The 13,360-nt window shown below is 37.3% G+C and overlaps 1 protein-coding gene across 2 annotated transcripts in view; it reads right to left on the bottom strand.

The window, feature by feature from the left end:
* Positions 1-13,360, bottom strand: part of LIN52 (lin-52 DREAM MuvB core complex component) — a 118,780-nt gene that overhangs the window by 93,794 nt on the left and 11,626 nt on the right. Inside the window, exon 5 of one of the 2 annotated variants that reach the window (XM_082844249.1) lies at positions 12,150-12,233. In XM_082844249.1, coding sequence (XP_082700375.1) covers positions 12,150-12,233 — 84 coding nt within the window. Of the gene's footprint in view, positions 1-11,883; positions 12,234-13,360 lie in introns of those variants that run through there. The other variant, XM_082844248.1, reaches the window with a different exon arrangement.

A 13,360-nucleotide genomic window follows, 5' to 3' on the forward strand; every position in this document is an offset into this window, starting at 1 on the left:
TTAGTTTAACCAAATCTCTCTCCTCTTTCTGACTTCCCTGTCATTAAGCAGGCTCAAAACATCATGGTAAACTCTATTCACAGTTTACCCCCTAAGATTCATCCAGACAGTTTACCTACCTAGTCCTGAAAATGATATACCTGAAACATCTACTGTTGGGATGCTTCTTTCCATTATCACTGCCACCATTCATTCAAGCCCTCAATTCTTCTTGCTGGACTCACAGTCCTTGCTAGCTTCCAGCCTCCTGTCTCTACCATTACATTCTGTCCTATGCATGATGCCTCTTAAAGGTGTGTGACTTCCCTACTCAGAAATTTTCAGTGGTAGAATTTTTAATGACACAGAAAAATACTTAAGATAGAATGAATGGGAAAAAAAGCATAGGCAAAAACTATATACATACACTATAGCCTCGGTTATGTTAAAAAGCATGTCTGTGTATACATATGGGAACAAGAAAAAATGTAAACACACACATCCCTACATAAAGAGAAAAGGGAGGGCCAGGAAACACATCAAATGTTAACAGTAGTTATCTCTTACTTGTAAGGCTATGGTCATTTCTACTTTCTTCTTTATAATAAACAGATTTGTGGTAAAGTGTCTTTTAGTAAATAAAATATCTCTACAAACCATCTATAATGAAAATATAGTTAATGTTATAGCCATTAAAATACTTTTTAAAGAATATTTCACATGCTCCCCATTACCTATGTCTAATTCCTCACCCCCAAGAGTACAAGGCCCTCCTCAGTCCAGCCCCCATCTCCCTACTCTTATTCCTTATGACCTCTAATATAAACTGGGCTCCTTAAAGACCAGATTAAATCACTCATACTGTTCCTTGAGCTGTTCTTTCAAACTTCCTTGCTCCAAATGTTCACTCCACCTGGAATATGGTCCCTTCCCATTTCCATCCATCAAAAACCTGTGTTGTTTAAGGTCTATTTTCAATGATCCAGAAATAGCAAATACTACCACACCGCTTACCCTGGTCCACAGCAGACAACACTAATTGACTTATCTGAATCAAGATTCCTCAAAATCCTCAATTCAGCAGCCCTAGGAAATCCTTACTAATCAATCTATGTTGACATACAAAATGAAACTTATCTGCCATTCCTGTAGCAATCTAATGTAATTGCCTCTTCTCCCCTATCCCAAAAGTTCTTAGTACTCTATGGAGCTTATCTCCTCTACCTTCCATTCAGAATCATTTACTTGGGGCTTCCCTGGTGGCGCAGTGGTTGAGAGTCCGCCTGCCGAGGTTTGTGCCCCAGTCCGGGAAGATCCCACATGCCGCGGAGCAGCTAGGCCCATGAGCCATGGTCGCGGAGCCTCTGCTCCGCAACGGGAGAGGCCACAACAGTGAGAGGCCCGAGTACCGCAAAAAAAAAAAAAAAGGAATCATTTACTTAATTGTCTTATCTCCCTTTCCTACTAGACTTTAATCTGCACAAGGGCAGTAATTATGTCTTATTCATCTTCATATCCCCTACAGAACCTTGTAGGAAGTAGGCACTCAAACAGTTGCTGAATTGAACACTTCCTTCTTTTGCTATTATCTCATCACTCAAAATGGCTAAGTATTTGAAAGCTTTATTTTTGTTTATAAATTTATTTATTTACTTTTGGCTGCACTGGGTCTTCGTTGCTGCACACGGGCTTTCTCTAGTTGTGGTGAGCGGGGGTTTACTCTTCACTGCGGTGCGCGGGCTTCTCATTGCGGTGGCTTCTCTTGTTGTGGAGCACGGGCTCTAAGCGCGCGGGCTTCAGTAGTTGTGGCTTGCAGGCTCCAGAGCTCAGGCTCAGTAGTTGTGGCACACGGGCTTAGTTGCTCCGCAGCATGTGGGATCTTCCCAGACCAGGCTTCGAACCCGTGTCCCCTGCACTGGCAGGCGGATTCTCAACCACTGCACCACCAGGGAAGTCCCTGAAAGCTTTATTTTAAAACAATTAAATTCTTCTTGAAAATCTAAGCTTATTTCATCAATTTTAGCTAACATTCCTATTTTAATTTAATAAGGCATTGTCTGATACCACTTGATAACCAGGAGAGTCAAAGGACAGAACAAGATAAACTGAGATGAGAGAGCTGAACCCATTCTGAGGGTCTTATACCCAGGTATGGAAGCTATTGAATTAAACTACCACGTTTTTGGTTTTTTCTACCCATCTCCTTCATCAAAAGCAAAATGTTATTTCTGACAATAGGGAAACAGAGCATCAAAAATACACATTGCTTAAGAAGGGAATTTTTGGGCTTCCCTGGTGGCGCAGTGGTTGAGAGTCCGCCTGCCGATACAGGGGACACGGGTTCGTGCCCCGGTCCGGGAAGATCCCACATGCCACAGAGTGGCTAGGCCCGTGAACCATGGCCGCTGAGCCTGCGCGTCCGGAGCCTGTGCTCCGCAACGGGAGAGGCCGCAACAGTGAGCGGGCCTGCGTACCACAAAAAAACAAAAAAAACAAAAAAACAAACAAGAAGGGAATTTTTTTTTTAATGTGGAGTGATGAAAAGGAAAAATAAAAAGTTAAAAATCAAGTAAGGCATCAACAAAGTTAGGCAAGTAGTCCAGTAAAGACATAAGAATTTGTACCTAAATCAGAAACCCAGTTCAAGAGATATGGGTAGAGGAAAAGCCAGAAGTACAGTAAGACTCATACTGCCATCTAGAGGTTAAAGGCTAGTGAAAAATCATTTTTCTCCTCAATCAATCAAGTACATTTAATTTAACTTTTAACTATTATAGATAGAGGTACAGGCTTTGTAAAGTAAGCCAGTTAAAGAAGTCTGATTTCAGGCCACAAAGAAGAATATCCAGGGTGTAAGAGTCCCACCTATTCTCTCCCTGCCCTCCTTCACAGATTAAAATAAGAAATTAAAAGAGCTAACTGTTCTTTACAATTTTCTCTATATGGGAAACAATTTCTAACTACTACAAATGGTCACTTTTTCAAAAACCACATACCTAGATGGTGGAGAAGTCTACTTTACCACAGCCTAGCTTGGAAGCAGAAGTTTTTCTTTGGTACCACCACCAAAGAAAGTTGTACCAGGGAATTCCCTGGTGGTCCAGTGCCTAGGGCTCTGAACTTCCACTGCAGGGAGTGAGGGTTCCATCCCTGGTTGGGGAACTAGGATCCTGCATGCTCCGCCACATGGACAAAAAATAAATTAAAAAGAAAGAAAAGAAAAGAGGGGCTTCCCTGGTGGCGCAGCAGTTGAGAGTCTGCCTGCCGATGGAGGGGACATGGGTTCGTGCCCCGGTTTTGGGAGGATCCCACATGCCGCGGAGCGGCTGGGCCCGTGAGCCATGGCCGGTGAGCCTGCGCATCCGGAGCCTGTGCTCCGCAACGGGAAAGGCCACGGCAGTGAGAGGCCCACATACCGAAAAAAAAAAAAGAAGAGAAAAGAGAAAGGGAGGAAAGAAGGAAGGAAGTTGTACCAAATAATTTCTGGTACAGACAACTTCATCAGCGTAGACTACAGGGGTGACATAGGTTTTAATGGGGAAGTCTCAACCTTTTTTACAATAAAATGCTGCTTTTTAAAAACTGGTAAGTGATTAAATTTAGCCAAATAATAGTCCTACCGAAACAGCTAAATGAACATACAGGATTAAATGATAAATTAGCAGAAGCAACTACTTATATCAAAATAAGCTAAATTTCTTAAAGCTTTTTTAGACAGTAATATACTCAGTGTGATCTTATTTACTTAATAACTTTTTGCCAATCTTTTCTTTATAATACAAGGTAATTTCAAACCAGTACAAGTAAATGAGTATAAATCAAATTGAGATTTTTATTATATGGTATATGGTGAAGTGTAATCAACAACAAATGCATCAGATTCAACCTCTTCATGATAAAAACACTCAACAAACTAAGAATAAAAGATAACATCCTCAGGGAGTTCTTTGGCAGTCCAGTGGTTAGGACTCCATGCTTTCACTGCCATGGCACGAGTTCAATCCCTGGTCAGGGAAATAAGATCCCACAAGCCTCACAGTGCAGCCAAAAAAAAAAGGATAACATCCTCAAACTGACAAAGGGCATGTACAAAAAACCTAATATCAGACTTAGTGCTTTCTCCCTAAGATCAGGAGGAACACAAGAATGTCCGCTCTTGCCACTTCTATTTAACACTGTACTGGAATTTCTAGCCAGGGGAATTAGGCAAAAATTAAAAAAAGAAAAAAAAAGGAAAGGAAAAGAGAAAAGAAAGAAAGAAGGGAGGGAGGAAGAAAGGAAGGAAGGGCTGGATGATTGGAAATGAAGAAGTAAAATACCTCTATTTGCATATGACATAATTCTGTATAGAGAAAATCTTAAGTAATCTACTAAAACACAATTAGAACTAATAAATGAGTTCAGTAAAGTTGCAGGATATAAGATCAATATACAAAAATTAATTGCATTTCTCTACAGTAGCAATGAGCAAACTGAAAATGAAATTAAGAAAACAATTCCATTTATAATAGCATCAAAAAATTAAAATACTTAGGAATAAATTTTAACAAATTAAGTGTAAAACTTATACTTTGAAAACTACAGAACATTGTTCAAAGAAATGAAAGGAGACCTGAATAAACAGAAAGACATACCACTTTCATGAATCACCTTAATTTCATTAAGATGGCAATACTCCCCAAACTGATCTACAGATTCAATGCAATCCTTACCAAAATCCCAGCTGACCTCGTTGCAACAACTGACAAGTTAAAATTCCTATGGAAATTCATCAGATCCAGAATAGCCAAAAACAAATCTTGAAAAAGAAGAACAAAGTTGGAAAACTCACACATTCCAATTTCAAAACTTATTACAAAGTTACAGTAATCAAGACAGTGAGGGACTGGCATAAGGACAGAAATATAGGTCAATGGAATAGAACTGAGAATCCAGAAATAAACCCTCATGTTTGTGGTCAATTGATTTTTAACAAAAATGCCAAGACAATTCAATGGGAAGGGAATAGTCTTTTCAACAAATGGTGCTGAAACAACTGGATATCCACACTCAGAAGAATGAATTGGGATCTCTACTTCACAATATATATAAAAAATTAATCTAAAATGGATCAAATACCTATAAGAGCTAAGAATAAAACTCTTAGAAGAAAGCACAGGCATAAATCTTTAGGACCTTAAATTAGGAAACGGTATCTTAGGTACGACATCAAAATGTAACCAACAAAAGAAATAACTGATAAATTGGACTTCATCAAAATTAAACTTTTGTGTCCCAAAGAATACCATCCAGAAAGTAAGAAGACAACCCACAGAATGTAAGAAAACCTTTTGCAAATTATATATTGAATAAGCGACCTGTTTCTAGAATAAAGAACTCATATAACTCAATAATAAAAATACAAATAATCCAATTTTAAAATGGGCAAACGATCTGAATACAGGTCTCTAAAGAAGATATACAACTAGCCAATAAGCACATGAAAACATGCTCAATATCACTAGTTATTAGGCAAATGCAAATCCAAACCACAATGAGATATCACTTCTCATAATATATCCACTAGGATGGATTATGTAATAATTTTTAAAAAACAAATAATAAGTATTGGCAAGGTGTTGAGAAATTGGAACCTTCATACACTGCTGGTGGGAATGTTAAATGGTGCAGAGTCAGTATTGAAAATAGTCTGACAGTTCCTCCAAAGGTTAGATGTAGAGTTACCATATGACCCAGAAATTCCACTCCTAGCTATAAGCTAAAGAGAACGAAAACATATGTCCACATAAATACCTGTACATGAATGCTCACAGCAGCATTATTCACACTAGCTGAATAGAGGAAATAACCCAAATGTCCACCAACTAGTGGATAAACATAATGTGAATAACTGGTAGATAAATAGATCTATACAGTAGAATATTATTCAATCCTAAAAATGAAGTATTGATACATGTTACAACATAGATGAACAATGAAAACACTATGGTAAGTGAAAGAAACCAGTCACAGAAGACCATATATTATATGACTCCATTTATATGAAATGTCCATAGTAGAAATTCATAGACACAGAAAGCATATCCTTGGTGGCCTAGGCCTATGGAGTTTGGGGGAAAATGAGGAGTGACTGCTAATGGGTACAGAATTTCTTTGAGGGGTGACGAATATGTTCTAAAATTGATTGTGGTGATGGCTGCACAACTCTGAATATACCCAAAATCATTGAATTGCACACTATTAATAAATGAATTGCAGGGTATGTGAATTACATACCAGTAAAGCTATTATAAAAAAAAGGAAAAAGAAGAAATGCATCAGAACCCCAAGCTTTAGCCCTAGTTTCAAATGGCACGGTCTTCTGCTTTCCCAATCATCACATCCTATTTAAAAATATCTTGAATATAGCCAGTAAGTAGGTCATCTGCATAACTACTACAAGGTTTGTAGCTTTCAAAGACAGGGGAAACCTTTTTTAAAAAAGGACAAAAACTGTTGAGAATCAGTATTCAGTAGGATTTACTGGGTTCAATGGGTCTTAGGAATAAAACAAGGTACGTTCTGTTGCAACTTAACATGACTAAATCAGGATCATGCCCAGATCATAATAGCAATGGAGTAGGGTCAGGTAGAAGATAAAACCAAACCATTACCAACAAGCTTCACACTATCTTTACTATGGGTGGTTGATCATCCACTGTCATAAGAGAAAAATTCCAGACATTATGAGAACTTCAAATGTTACTTCTCATCACTAAAACACAGACTATCCAGAAAAAGAACAATTTCTAGACGCTTCCACTTTTTCAGTTTTAAGTCAGTGGATTTCATTTTAAAAATCTGTCATTTCGGGACTTCCCTGGTGGCCCAGTGGTTAAGAATCCGCCTGCCAATGCAGGGGACCACAGGTTTGATCCCTGGTCCGGGAAGATCTCACATGCCGTGGAGCAACTAAGCCCGTGTGCCACAACTACTGAGCCTGAGCTCTAGAGCCCGCAAGCCACAACTACTGAGCGCATGCTCCACAGCTACTGAAGCCCGCGTGCCTAGAGCCCCTGCTCCGCAACAAGAGAAGCCACTGCAATGAGAAGCCCGCACACCGCAAAGAAGAGTAGCCCCTGCTCGCAGCAACTAGAAAAAACCTGCGCGCAGCAATGAAGACCCAATGCAGCCAAAAATAAAAATATATATACATAATAAAATAAATTTTTTTAATCTGTCATTTCATCTAAAGGCATCAAGCAGTTGATTATGCATTCAATCAGCAAATACACATTGCATGTTTACCATATGCCAGGTACTCTGTGGGCTACAAAGACAGCCCCAAAATATGATTCTCACCTTAAAGAGTTACAATTAATCCAAGAGATAAGACACATACCAAAAATCTCCCAGAATGATAAAATGAAACAAACGAACTGCTCTAGGAGCAATTTGGGAGGCCAAGAAAGCGATTTCACTTTCCAAATCAGGTATAAAAAGGAAAGGCTGATAAAAGAGGTAGATTCTGGCTGAATAATGAAGGACAAATAAAAGTCCTAATATTAGAAATAGGTCAGGGAGGGTTTTCTGAGAAAAAGGAATAGCATGAATAGAATTAAGAAGATGGGGGAGTGTTCTGGGAAGAATATTTCAAATGAGGACAATGCATGGTGTTCTGGTAGAGGAGAAGTAAGAAGGCTAGACATTAGGCTCGGCCCCGAGTGAAGAGGATTCTGAATGCCATGCTAAGGAATCTGAATTTTATCATATGGGTAATGAAGTACTACTAATGACTTAAGAGCAAAGGACAAACAGAAGCAAATGGTACTTTGGAAAAATTAACCTGTTAGTGGTAAAAAAGATGGACTGATATGAGGTAGTTGAAAGGCAGGGACGGCAGTTAGAAGGTGACTACAATAGTTTCAGTAAACAGGAAGGACACTGAACTCGGATGGAAGTAACAGAAATGGAATTCTTTATATGGTAAGGCAGTTTTTTATATTTTTCATGGGAATTTCACATAAATTAACTGCCCAAATCAAGTCAGAGGGCCCCAATCATGAAAAGCTATAAATACCTATACAAAACATTATTGCATTCCAAAATCTGCACACCAGAAGAGCTGTCTGAGACATAAAAATGTACCAAATCAAAGGGCAGGGTTCATCTTCCAAAAGACACAATCTAGTTACTATCAGCCCTAGAAGGTTCACATTATCTCTATACTAACATTTAACAATGCTCCAGGGAAGTGACAAACAACCTTGTTTTGAGGACAAATATTTTTTGCATTTTTTCTTTCCATCATCTTTATCAGTGCAGATATTTGCATGAAAACAGGATCACTGGTCCTTGGGGATTCATCAGTTCCTATTGCTTATTTTTCATCCATGTCATCCTCTCAATTAATGCAGGAAAGAGGATTGAGAGAGACTTCGAAACACCAGATTAGGGTGTCAAGTAAATGTCAACCCCTAGAGTAGATGAATAATCTGTGAGGACAAAAAAAAGATCTTGTTTTTATGCAAATACACTATATACAATAAAACAAAGAGTTTGTATCCAAGAAGTCCACTCCGTATCAATGTGATTCTTTCCAACTCTAAATTTAAAAACTATTTTCTGTATGTCAGCTAATTGTTATGATTGGGGAAAATAACAATCAGTAGCAAAGCACTGCTACAGAAGTTGAAAGAAGGTTGAATTTTGAACTAGAAAATAATTTTGAAAACTCTCAGCTGTGCTCATGGAACTCGTCTGGCAGAATTTTGGTTCCATGCTTAAGGTGACTAAGCTAGGTGACTTCAAACCCCTACCTCCAAGGCCTTAAGTTTCAGAAATATAAATACTTAAAAATAATAATGATTTTAACTGTGTGGATTAAAAACTGAAACAAACCACACCAAGTTTTTGATTCTGTGGAAAGACATTAACACAGATTTATTGATGCTCAGAGAACCGACTCATTATTCTAAAAACTGATAAAGAGAAAGAATCATTCATCCAGTAAGAACAGCTTTCAAGGTAATAAATAATACATAGTCAATAAGATAAAGTTCTTTACAGAAAAATTCTAGCTAATAAGAAGGAATGACAGAATTAGTGTATTACCATTTCGCAACCTATAATAAAATAGTGAATTTAGGCAGTTTTCAAAGGCTGCTAATGCTCTGGGTGTAAGGCTGATGAAGAATTTTACAATGAATAATAGATGAGGCTAGCAATACCTTTATCAATGAATTAATCTTAACATCACAAAGAGAGACAAGCAGACACGATGTACCCTTCTATAGGATGTATACAACACCATTTATGAAATACTCTTGCCAAATTGAAAATAAAAATAAAAATCAATCCTGTATTTGTGTGAGCTTCTAGATCTAGTTACTGGGAAATAAAAAGGGATAGATGGACATATTAAGCACTACCACAGGGATGTAAGCAAAAAAATCCAGAATGTGGAAAATTCTACAGAACAAATAACAATAAATGGCAAAGGAAAATAAACGGGAGGTGGAACTCTGACAGATTAAAAGAGACTTAAGAAACATATCAAATACAGTACCTTATTTAAATCCTGATTCAAACCAGTCAACTATATAAAGACAATTATGAGTCAACCAGGAAATCTGAATCCTGATTGGCTATCTGATGATATTAAGCAAGTATATTAAAACTTTTTAGGAACAATAATGGAATTGCAGAGAGAGAGAATAATGGATTGAGAGAGAGAGAGAAAGAGAGAGTCCTTGTCTTTTGGACTCACATATGAAGTCATTTGGTAGTGAGATGATATGATGCCTGAGATTTGCTTTTAAGTAATTATGTAGGTTGGTATAAGTGCAACAGAGTGGCCATATGCTAACTATTGAAGCCAAGTCATAAGTATATGAGGTCAATATTCTACTCTCTCTCCTTTGGTATATGTTTAAAATTTTCCATAATAAAAAGTGGGGAAAAAATACTTCATTATCTTTCTCAGTAGGAAAATAGAAAAAGAAAAACTAATCAGAGGAAATTTAGTAATTTTATCTACTACAAACTAGAGACAACACTGTTGAAAAACACATTTGGTAATATAGCATCTTCTTGATATAATGAGCATAAAACTTTATTTCATAAGAAAAATTGACACAGAGATAAAGGATTGATCGCTGTGATCATTACAGCATGTATTATCCAGAGCTAAAAACAGAATCAAGTTCTATACTGTACAAGCCTCGCATTCATGAATTTGATAATCACAGGGTTTTCATTATAAACCCTTGAGGTCCATGACATACACGGTAATCAGTAATTTTGCCAAGACATAAACGTTAATCACGAGAAATAAATGACTAGTACACAGGGGAGTTAGGTAACAATGAGTGAACCTAGCAGACCACCTAGCAACCATACCTCAAAGCAGTTTTTTGTTCTCTGCTCCTTGATTCATGAAGTGATTAAAAAATGTTTTCTTGGTAAAAGAATGTCACCTGCTAATGACAGTAATGGAAATAAAGAAAATATAAAGAGGACTAAGGAAGTGTTGTCTATTAGTCAAAAATTAGAAGTTTTAAATTATATTTTAAAGTGAAATGTTGAATTTGGTAGTAAAATCAATGATGTGGACAAATCCACTACATGCTCTATAAACAAGAGAAACAATTTGTGAAACTATTGTTGGGATTGTGCTAATCAGTACAAAACTTGCAGTTCTGAAGAAAGTTATAAGCTATAGTAGCCTCTCAAAATTGTGCATTTATGAAGGTCTCGGGAGGTACCTATCCAAGGAGAACAAAGTTCTAACCACTCTAATTATGTTGAGTATTTCTTTCAATTACAAAATGAAAATTTTCTACAATTCCTTTTCCAGTTTTATAATGAATACAGTATGGAAAGAGATATAGTTTCTAAAGAAATAATTTTAAACTAAAAGAATGGACAGCAGACAGGAATAGATGAGAACTTTAAAAGCATTACTCATGCTAGCAGATTATGTTCTTGGTCTGTTATATAACCCTTCCTTTGGGGAAGAAATCCTCCCCTATTGCATTCCACATGATTTGAGTCAGACTAACCATTCCAACCTGCCTCTGCAGCCAGGCCCCAGGCCTGGCCCATCTCGGTGCTCTTTGCTACTTGGCCAAAGGACTGGTTCCAGGATAGATATGTGAGCCAAGATGGAACAGTCAGAGTCCTCCCCAGGACCTTTCTTCTGGAATGTTCAGAAAAGATGTTCTTTCCTTTGGGGTTACAAGATTTAAAGACATGAACTGGAGTTCCTACTGGCCACCTTCCCCAGTGCTAGATCAAAGAAGAATAATAACTCATGAGTGAAGCAGAGCTTTGAGATGCAAAACTCAAAAAGTAAGAACAAGAGCACATTCCAAAGACATTATTAAGAGTCATGGATCTGGGGAGGGATGGACTGGGAGTTCGGGATTAGTAGATGCAAACTACTACATTTAGAATGGATAAACAAGGTCCTACTGTATAGCACAGGGAGCTATATCAAATCTCCTGAGATAAACCATAATGGAAAAGAACATAAAAAAGAATGTATATACATGTATAACTGAGTCACTTTGCTGTACAGCAGAAATTACTATAACATTGTAAATCAACTATACTTCAGGGACTTCCCTGGTGGTCCAGTGGCTAAGACTCCCCACTCCCAATGCAGGGGACCCGGGTTCGATCCCTGGTCAGGGAACTAGATCCCAAATGCCACAACTAAGAGTTCACATGCCGCAACTAAAGATCCCGCATGCCACAACGAAGAACCCGCGTGCCACAACTAAGACCTGGCACAGCTAAATAAATAAATAATATTTTTAAAAAACTATACTTCAATAAAAAGTAAATAAATAATGAGTCATGGCTCTAGAGATGCTCAAAGCTATTTCTACTCCTAGAATTTTGATTTATGTGAATAAAATCCTTCTTTTGCTTAAGCTAGTTTGACGACATTCTATCACTTAAAACTCTAAGAGTTTCCAATATATTTTCATTGTACGGCGAAAAACAACTTGTAACCTAGTAAACTCAGTAATTATTCCAGCACACTCTATCATAAGTGGCATACTTTTGATTACAATGGCTTCTTACCTTTAAAACACCTAATAAAGATACTTTCTGAATTACGACAGAACTCATCACGAAATATACAACATGCAACCCTGAATAAATGTGATCTGGGTACTCACACTCATCCAGCCCCAACTGATAGGCCAGGTTCTGAAGGCCTCGTACCTTCTCCATCAAATTAGCTGTGGTGAGGCTCCCCAGTTCTGAAACAGAATCATTTATTTCATTACCATTTCTTTCCACTGCTTTCTAGTAACAACTCATTCAGGTTGCAAATCCTTGTTATAAATGTTTTCAAGTTTAATTCCTATAGAAAAATAGAAAATGGATTCATCTCTTCTCATCCAATCATTCCCCCTACACACACACACACACACACACACACACACACACACACGCATACCAGTGAATTTTCCACCACTGCAAAATGCCTCAGATGAGCTTACCCACTTAATGAGAAGAGAGTCATCATAGACACAATAGCAAATTATGTGTTTTATCCTGAGGATCCTTTTATTACATTCATTTTGCCAATCACACAAAATGAATACACCATTAAAATATGAAACTTGTGATCCGACACAGAATTGAGAAAGCCTACAGACAGATCTCTGTCTCACTGTCATTTACAAGTCCTCATTATTCCAATTAATCAAACAGCAATAAAACACTCTTCCCTATTTCCCTAAGTTTAGAAAACAAAGACTAAATATTAATCCAAACTTTACCTTCAAATCAAATTCCTATAAAAATTTTTACGTTTACCAGATAAGAAGACAGTATACTTAAAATAAAAACTTACTTTCCGAGATTTTCCTTTAAATAGCACCCAATTCCTTTTAGGTTTTAGACATAGGTCAATTTGCATGAAACATAATGCTCTGATCCCTTACTAAAACTTTAAAGTTTCCTTAGAAAATACATGCTGATGGGATATTATATAAATGTCTGTTTGGAACATTACAACAATGAACCCGAGATGCCCTTGAGACTTAATTTTCCCTTGGCTGGAGGAGGGGATCTGCTTTTAAGCATTTCATGCAGAAGAATGAATTACTTCTGAAATCAAATAGAGGTGTTATTTTCTGCAACTTATCATGCCACACTCATTACCTATATCTGGCATAAGTAGGCTTCTTGATCTGTTCAGCTGCTTAAATAGCTTAAGAATCCCAGATTTTTTACCTTAACTTCAGTCTATTACTTCACAACCATCATGAATCTTATCACCAGAAGGATGATAAAAAAATTAAATAAAGTAGAGCAAAATCAAGGAAAATTAATGTTTTTTAATTTAAATTTCTACTTTGTGGTTGAGTTCCAAGTCATT

The sequence above is a fragment of the Leucopleurus acutus genome, assembly GCF_964270905.1.
Source record: "Leucopleurus acutus genome assembly, chromosome: 1".
NCBI classification, from domain to species: domain Eukaryota; kingdom Metazoa; phylum Chordata; class Mammalia; order Artiodactyla; family Delphinidae; genus Leucopleurus; species Leucopleurus acutus.